This window comes from Scomber japonicus, chromosome 3 (genome assembly GCF_027409825.1).
Source record: "Scomber japonicus isolate fScoJap1 chromosome 3, fScoJap1.pri, whole genome shotgun sequence".
Lineage (NCBI taxonomy): Eukaryota > Metazoa > Chordata > Actinopteri > Scombriformes > Scombridae > Scomber > Scomber japonicus.
Genome location: NC_070580.1, coordinates 39,047,710 through 39,056,809, shown reverse-complemented (window position 1 = coordinate 39,056,809; position 9,100 = coordinate 39,047,710). Strand labels below are relative to the sequence as shown.

Below are 9,100 nucleotides of genomic sequence, written 5' to 3'. Positions count from 1 at the left end.
AGAAGTTAGCTGTCGTCACTCCTCCTGTTGAGCCCATTTAGTTAATTTAATGCAGCGATCCGATGAGTAAGTGTCGGGAATATAAAGACACTGAAATGTTTTGTTGTTGACAGATCTGCAGCACAGAGTTTCAGGACTTTTATAAAACCGACTGATACTAACCGTCCTGATGTCCTCGGGTCAGCTTTGAGCTCGGAGGTCGACCGCCATTAACTCAAAATGAGCTGTAATGTGATCTAAATGAGGTTGTGCTATGGTTGCTATGGATACAGGTTGTGCTATGGTTGCTATAGATACAGGTTGTGCTATGGTTGCTATAAATACAGGTTGTGTTATGGTTGCTATAGATACAGGTTGTGTTATGGTTGCTATAGATACAGGTTGTGTTATGGTTGCTATAGATACAGGTTGTGCTATGGTTGCTATAGATACAGGTTGTGCTGTGGTTGCTATAGATACAGGTTGTGCTGTGGTTGCTATAGATACAGGTTCTATGGTTGCTATAGATACAGGTTGTGTTACGGTTGTTATAGATACAGGTTGTGCTATGGTTGCTATAGATACAGGTTCTATGGTTGCTATAGATACAGGTTGTGTTACGGTTGCTATAGATACAGGTTGTGCTATGGTTGCTATAGATACAGGTTGTGCTGTGGTTGCTATAGATACAGGTTGTGTTATGGTTGCTATAGATACAGGTTGTGTTATGGTTGCTATAGATACAGGTTGTCCTATGGTTGCTATAGATACAGGTTGTGTTACGGTTGCTATAGATACAGGTTGTGCTATGGTTGCTATAGATACAGGTTGTGCTACGGTTGCTATAGATACAGGTTGTGCTATGGTTGCTATAGATACAGGTTGTGCTGTGGTTGCTATAGATACAGGTTGTGTTGTGGTTGCTATAGATACAGGTTGTGCTATGGTTGCTATAGATACAGGTTGTTCTATGGTTGCTATAGATACAGGTTGTGTTATGGTTGCTACAGATACAGGTTGTGCTATGGTTGCTATAGATACAGGTTGTGCTATGGTTGCTATAGATACAGGTGTTGCTATGGTTGCTATAGATACAGGTTGTGCTATGGTTGCTATGGTTACAGGTTGTTCTATGGTTGCTATAGATACAGGTTGTGTTATGGTTGCTATAGATACAGGTTGTGCTATGGTTGCTATAGATACGGGTTGTGCTATGGTTGCTATAGATACAGGTTGCGTTATGGTTGCTATAGATACAGGTTGTGCTGTGGTTGCTATAAATACAGGTTGTGTTATGGTTGCTATAGATACAGGTTGTGTTATGGTTGCTATAGATACAGGTTGTGTTATGGTTGCTATAGATACAGGTTGTGCTATGGTTGCTATAGATACAGGTTGTGCTGTGGTTGCTATAGATACAGGTTGTGCTGTGGTTGCTATAGATACAGGTTCTATGGTTGCTATAGATACAGGTTGTGTTACGGTTGCTATAGATACAGGTTGTGCTATGGTTGCTATAGATACAGGTTCTATGGTTGCTATAGATACAGGTTGTGTTACGGTTGCTATAGATACAGGTTGTGCTATGGTTGCTATAGATACAGGTTGTGCTGTGGTTGCTATAGATACAGGTTGTGTTATGGTTGCTATAGATACAGGTTGTGTTATGGTTGCTATAGATACAGGTTGTGCTGTGCTTGCTATAGATACAGGTTGTGCTATGGTTGCTATAGATACAGGTTGTCCTATGGTTGCTATAGATACAGGTTGTGTTACGGTTGCTATAGATACAGGTTGTGCTATGGTTGCTATAGATACAGGTTGTGCTACGGTTGCTATAGATACAGGTTGTGCTATGGTTGCTATAGATACAGGTTGTGCTGTGGTTGCTATAGATACAGGTTGTGTTGTGGTTGCTATAGATACAGGTTGTGCTATGGTTGCTATAGATACAGGTTGTTCTATGGTTGCTATAGATACAGGTTGTGTTATGGTTGCTACAGATACAGGTTGTGCTATGGTTGCTATAGATACAGGTTGTGCTATGGTTGCTATAGATACAGGTTGTGCTATGGTTGCTATAGATACAGGTTGTGCTATGGTTGCTATAGATACGGGTTGTGCTATGGTTGCTATAGATACAGGTTGTGTTGTGGTTGCTATAGATACGGGTTGTGCTATGGTTGCTATAGATACAGGTTGTGTTGTGGTTACTATAGATACAGGTTGTTCTATGGTTGCTATAGATACAGGTTGTGTTGTGGTTGCTATAGATACAGGTTGTGTTGTGGTTGCTATAGATACAGGTTGTGTCATGGTTGCTATAGATACAGGTTGTGCTATGGTTGCTATAGATACCGGTTGTGCTATGGTTGCTATAGATACAGGTTGTGCTGTGGTTGCTATAGATACAGGTTGTGTTATGGTTGCTATAGATACAGGTTGTGTTATGGTTGCTATAGATACAGGTTGTGTTATGGTTGCTATAGATACAGGTTGTGTTATGGTTGCTATAGATACAGGTTGTGTTATGGTTGCTATAGATACAGGTTGTTCTATGGTTGCTATAGATACAGGTTGTGTTACGGTTGCTATGGTTACAGGTTGCACATGAACAGAATGAGTCTCTAACATGTTTTAATAAAAGTTTAGAACCACTGAGGTGTGAATGAGTCTGTAAAACATCACATTTACCTTTCTGTCAGACTTGATGTAATAAAGTGTCTCAGGGTTAGTCGGACTACAAGGAGACACAAACACGTTGTTCTTCATCAACTTCTTCCTCTTTTAATCCCCCGTGTGTCCTCGTCCTCCTCTTATCGGGATAATTACAAGTCATCTGTCCCCTCACCCATGAGCTTTCTGTTTGCCCTTCCCTCTCTCTCTCTCTCCTTCACCAGCCGCCACGCGTCTCTTTTATTTTATTTCTGGCATCGTTCGGTTCTCCAGAGACCAGACACACATTTTCATGCCTGCAGCCGGTCACATGATCACATGACCCCCCCCCCCCCACCACCACCCCTACCCCCGTCCTCCTGTGGACCCTCCGACTCCAAACGTCTGTTGTCAGGACGCCACACACACACACACACACACACACACACTCTGACAGATTGTGCCTCTATAGGAGCAGACTTACTGTATATTTCTGTCTGTATGTGACAGTGATGATGATCAGCTGACTGAGTGACAGACGTGAGACTCTTCACACATCGAGAACTTGAACTCGTTGAACACGCAGACATGAAACTCGTATTTATAGATGACATCATCGTCGTCTCTGCTGTCCATCATTAATAAACCTCCAAAAGAGAAACAAACCGTATATCTGCATTATGATGGTATATTTAATATTTATTGACACATTGTTGGAATCATTTATGATAATTAATAATTAATGAGGTGAGATTGTGCGCTTCACTGTGTGTGTGTGTGTGTGTGTGTGTGTGTGTGTGTGTGTGTGTGTGTGTGTGTACTGCCCACATTGAAATGAATGGGCTGCTGCTGTTTTTCAGTGTGTGTAAAAATGTGGAGTTTGTGTCTCCAGCATTTTGTTCAGTTCAGGTTTTAAAAGCAGAAATGAGTCAGAGAGAAATAGAAACTCTTCATCAATAGTCAAACAGCTGACAGACTGAAAACCATTAACTGCTGATACACTGCTAGTGTCCAGAGGAGGAGGAGGAGGAGGAATAGGAGGAAGAAGAAGAAGAGGAGGAGGAGGAGGAATAGGAGGAAGAGCTGCAAACGAGCCTCAAATGAACAATCAGCTGAGAGGAAAGAGGGAAGAATGAGAAGAATCGATTTAGTTTCTGTATGAACAGAAGAGACACGAGGAGTGAGGAAGGTTGAAGAAAGGAAGGACGGAGAGGAAGGAAGGAAGGAGGAAAGGAAGGAAAGAAGGAGGAGAGGAAGGAAGGGAGGAAACACTGATTCAGTTCTGCAGCAGAAAATCACATAAAAGAAAAAAGAAATGAGTTTTTTTTCTTTTGTGCTTTAATGATTTTCTCTTTTTTTATAACAGAGTTTTTAATGAGTTTAACAGTCTGAGGAGATTGTTCAATAGCAGCAAAGTTTAAAACATTTAACTTTTTAAATTGGAGAGGATCAGCTGACCGTTCAAATTAACACAAAAAACACACAAATGAAGGTTCAGACGTTCATTAGTTTGATGTAAAATAAAAAGCTGGTCTGTAAAATGAAAGAGGAGATAAACACGGAGGGTCAGAACAAAAAGACGAGTGGAGAGAAGAAGAAGAGATGAAAGGCTGCGGAGTGAAAACAGGAAGTGAACGTGTGAAAAGCTGCGTTTCAGTCATGTGACGTTTTAACAGCAGCAGGTTTCATGTTCAGCTCAGAAACAAAAGTTTAACAAGATGATGATTCAAAGCTCACTGATTAGAAGATCTGAATGAGGCTCAGAGACAATAAGTGTTGGCAAGATGATGAATCCATAAATGAGTTAAACTAGATTTAAAAGCAGCATCAGGTTAAAACAGCAGCAGATAAATTCAGACCTCCGCAGCAAGACATCATGGAGGTTACGCCTCAACATCATTAATATATTAATACTAGATTTACATTTAGTACTTTTGTTGCTTTTATAGAAGGAAGGAGGGAAGGAAGGAAGGAAGGGAGGGAGGGAGGGAAGGAAAAAGGAACATTCAAAGCAGCATCAGGTTAAAACAGCAGCAGATAAATTCAGACCTCCGCAGCAAGACATCATGGAGGTTACACCTCAACATCATTAATATATTAATACAAGATTTACATTTAGTACTTTTGTTGCTTTTATAGAAGGAAGGAAGGAAGGAAGGTAGGAGGAAGGGAGGGAGGGAGGAAGGAAGGAAGGAAAGAAGGAGGGAGGAAGGAAGGGAGGAAGGAAGGGAGGGAGGAAGGAAGGAATAAAGGGAGGAAGGAAGGAAAGAAGGAATAAAGGAAGGAAGGTAGGAATGAAGGAAGGAAGGAAGGGAGGAAAGAAAGAAGGAAAGTAGGAATGAAGGAAGGAAGGAAGGGAGGGAAGGACAGAAGGAACAGTCAAAGCAGCATCAGGTTAAAACAGCAGCAGATAAATTCAGACCTCCGCAGCAAGACATCATGGAGGTTACAGCTCAACATCATTAATATATTAATACAAGATTTACATTTAGTACTTTTGTTGGTTTTATATCATTTAAATGACATTTAAACCATTTTATACCAAAAGTCAGACTGAATGCTCCTGAAAATGTCAAATGGTGTAACCACAAAAGAATGATAGATATTAAATATGTGATCAGCTACAGTGTGTTTAACCCTCCTGTCGTCCTTCTGGGTCAAACTGACCTCATCTCTCTTTTGACTGTTCCTTCTTTCCTTCTTTCCTCTTTCTTTAATTTTTCCTTCATTCTTCCCCTCCTTCCATACTTCTTTCTTTCTTACTTCCACCCTTCTTTCTTCCTCCCTTCCTTCCTTCCTTCCTCTTTTCCTCCCTCCCTCTCTCCTTACTCCTTTCCTTCCTCATTCTTTCCTTCCTTCCTTCCTTCCTTCCTCCCTCTATTACTTCATTTAAAACATGTAAATGTTTCCTGGTCTCCATGATTCTCCAGATGAAATGTAATATTTAGAACAATAGTATTCCATTAGCTTTATTTTGGTGCACAGATCAAAGCTTCAGTTTGTCAAACTAACATCAGAATAACCTGTTCTCTTCTTCTTCTCTTCTTCTTCTTCTCTTCTTCTTCTTCTTCTTCTTCTCTTCTTCTTCTTCGTAGCCGACCAGTGAGGAGGACCTCTGCCCAATCTGCTACGCTCACTCCATCTCTGCCATCTTCAAGCCCTGCTCACACAAGTCCTGCAAGTGAGTCCACACACACACACACACACACACACACACACAGACATGCACACACACATGCACACACACACACACACACACACACACACACACACTGTAACATGTCAGTCTTTACAGTATTTGCACAGGCGGTATAATTGAAACATAAATAGTTTATACACATGGGTGGGCGTGTGTGTGTGTGTGTGTGTGTGTGTGTGTGTGTGTGTGTGTGTGTGTGTGTGTGTGTGTGTGTGTGTGTGTGTGTTATCCTGTGAGTCAGCTGTTTGCTAACTGCTGATCTTGCCCCCCCCCTTACATATTTCATGTCTCCTGCATTTGATTTAACTGAGCTGCCGACTCAGCAGCTGAATGGATCCTGCTGTCACTGTGATCAGCTGCAAGGTCGCTGAGGCTGTTAGTCCACAGCTGCTCCTCCTCCTCCTCCTCCTTCTCTCCTCCTCTCCGCCTCCTCCTCCTTCCTCTCCTCTCCTCTCCTCCTCCTTCTTCTCTCCTCTCCTCCTCCTCCTTCTCTCCTCTCCTCCTCCTCTCCTCATCCTCTCCTCTCCTCCTCCTCCTCCTCCTTCTCTCCTCTCCTCTTCTCCTCATCCTTCTCTCCTCTCCTCCTGTTTTCTTCTCCTCTCCTCCTCCATTCCTCCTCCTCTCCTCTCCTCCTCCTCCTCCTCTCCTCTTCCTCCTGTTCCTCTATCGTTCTGGTTTTACTGGGCAGTAAAGTCAACACCTCCTGTAAGGGTTAGAGTTTGTTCTTCCTGCTGTCACCGGGTTTCTTTACATCCTCTAATCAGTGATCTGCTCCTCCTCTCCTCCTCCTCCTCCCCTCCTCCTCTCCTCCTCCTCCTCCTCCTCCTCCTCCTCCTTCTCTCCTCTCCTCCTCCTGGGCAGTAAAGTCAAGGGTTAGAGTTTGTTCTTCCTGCTGTCACCGGGTTTCTTTACGTCCTCTAATCAGTGATCTGCTGCTCATTCTGGAGATCATTGCTCCATTACTCACAGTAAAGACTGACAGTAGCTTTGTGTGGGTGTTGATTGACAGCTGTGATCGACAGTTATCTGTCGTAGTGTGAGAGGAAACACACCTGCTGTCCATATCTGGAGCTTCTGACTTCATCCATCTTTATATTCAGTCTGTTTGGCTCCTCTAACGACGATGTGTCTTATTCCTCTGTTATTATAATTATTAAAAACATGTCACAAGAAAGCCACATTAATTCACTACCGATGAGAACGCCTGCAAATCCACATATTCTGGACAGAAGTTCTAAATATACTTTCATTTATCAGATGTGTGAAGATAAAAATGTGCCTTAAATTGTGTATTCTGGGAATTTTTACCCATGAATTCAAACTAAACAAGGAAAATAAGAAAATGACAGTTTACTGCTTGTAAATTTATGATGAGGGACAAATATCCTACTTTAAGAAGATATTTAATTATTATTTTTAGAAGGGGAGAAGGCCAAAGAGGCTTTAATGAGCTAATCGTAACTGTGATATAACCGCTTGATGTTCTTCCTCTGGACTCTTCAGGTGAAGTCGCTCTGTTGTAATGATACTGAACATGTTTGACTTCTTTGGCACCTTACTTGTTCTTTGTTGTTTGTCTACTACTCTTGGAAGGTAGGAGGGAGGGAGGAAAGAAAGGAAGGGAGGACGGAGGAAAGAAGGAAGGAAGGAAGCTAGGAGGGAGGGAGGAAAGAAGGACAGAGGAAAGAAGGAAGGGAAGAAGGTAGGGGGAGGAAAGAAAGAGAGAAGGAGGAGGGGAGGAAGGAAAGGAAGAAAGAAAGGAAGGAAAGAAGGACAGAAGGAAGGAAAAAAGGGAGGAAAGAAGGAACAGTCAAAACAGACGGGTCAATTTGACCCAGGAGGACGACAGGAAGGTTAATATTGTTGATGATTATTTAAGGTGGTATAATGTGCCAAAACAAATGTCTAAATGTCTTATTCCTCTTTCCTTTCCTGAAGGAAGGAAGGATGGAAGGAAGGTGGAAGGGAAGAAGGAAGGAAAGGAGGGAGGGAGTGAAAACTTAATAAATACATTTTGGGAAAATGTCAAAAACTTCATATATTGTTATATAATACAATTAATATAATATACATGAGAGAAATGAAGAGTGACATGTAATAAACAGATTTTTTAAATTGTTCTTTTTATGGTGTGTGTGTGTGTGTGTGTGTGTGTGTGTGTGTGTGTGTGTGTGTGTGTGTGTGTGTGTGTGTGTGTGTGTGTGTTACAGAGCCTGTATCAACCAGCACCTGATGAACAACAAGGACTGTTTCTTCTGTAAAGCTACCATCACCGGGGTCGAAGACTACAGCAAGCCGGCCACCTCCTAACACACCACTGCAGGACACACACACACACACACACACACACACACACACAAACACACACACACACAGACACACACACACGCAGACACACACACAGGCAGCCCTTCAAACATCAGACCACATATCAGAATCCAAAGATTTCTCACAGGTTCTGTTTGTACTGAAGATTCAATTCTGGCTGTAAAAGATGAATGAAGCTGTTTATTTGTCATGTGACCGTCTTCATGTCATGTGACCGTCTTCATGTCATGTGACCGTCTTCATGTCATGTGACTGTCTTCATGTCATGTGACCGTCTTCATGTCATGTGACTGTCTTCATGTCATGTGACTGTCTTCATGTCATGTGACTGTCTTCATGTTTGAGCTGAATATAAAGTTTGACTTTACAAAGAAAGAAGAAGAAGAGGAGGAGTGTGTTTGTGGTAAATATTTAGCTGTTTGTTGTTTTAGTTAGATTTTCTTCTTCTTCCCGTTATTTTTGTGTCTCTGACAGGTGGAGACACACACACACACACACACACACACACACACACACACACACACACACACACACACACACACAGACTAAACTGGGCTCAGATGAAGTGGAGTTATAACTAAGCTGAACTTAAACACACATCAGTTAGACTCAGGTTTAAGTTCACGTTAGTCCAGAGGTCAAAACCTAACTCTAACTTTTAGTCTTGAACTGAATCTGAACCGTCAGTCGTTTCAAAGCAAGAACAAGTAAAAAAAGTCCTCAATAAAAGTCTGAAAGTCAGAGTCCTGACAGAGACAGATAAACAGGTACACACACACACACACACACACACACACACACACACACACACACACTATAAACACAGACAGCGTCCTTGAGTGTCAGAGCTCGCTGTCATATCTGCAACAATTCACCTCCACCTGTCAGAGCAGGTACACCACACACACACACACACACAGTCTCTCACACACACACACA

General features: G+C 42.1%; 1 protein-coding gene across 1 annotated transcript in view; it reads left to right on the top strand.

Moving 5' to 3' along the window:
- The window catches only part of LOC128355687 (E3 ubiquitin-protein ligase RNF123-like), a 25,019-nt gene extending 16,440 nt beyond the window's left edge, over positions 1–8,579 (top strand). The window contains exons 2-3 of the mRNA XM_053316012.1: positions 5,730–5,815; positions 8,044–8,579. Coding sequence (XP_053171987.1) covers positions 5,730–5,815; positions 8,044–8,143 — 186 coding nt within the window. The 3' untranslated portion in view covers positions 8,144–8,579. The remainder of the gene's footprint in view (positions 1–5,729; positions 5,816–8,043) is intronic.
- The last annotated feature ends 521 nt before the right edge of the window (positions 8,580–9,100 follow it).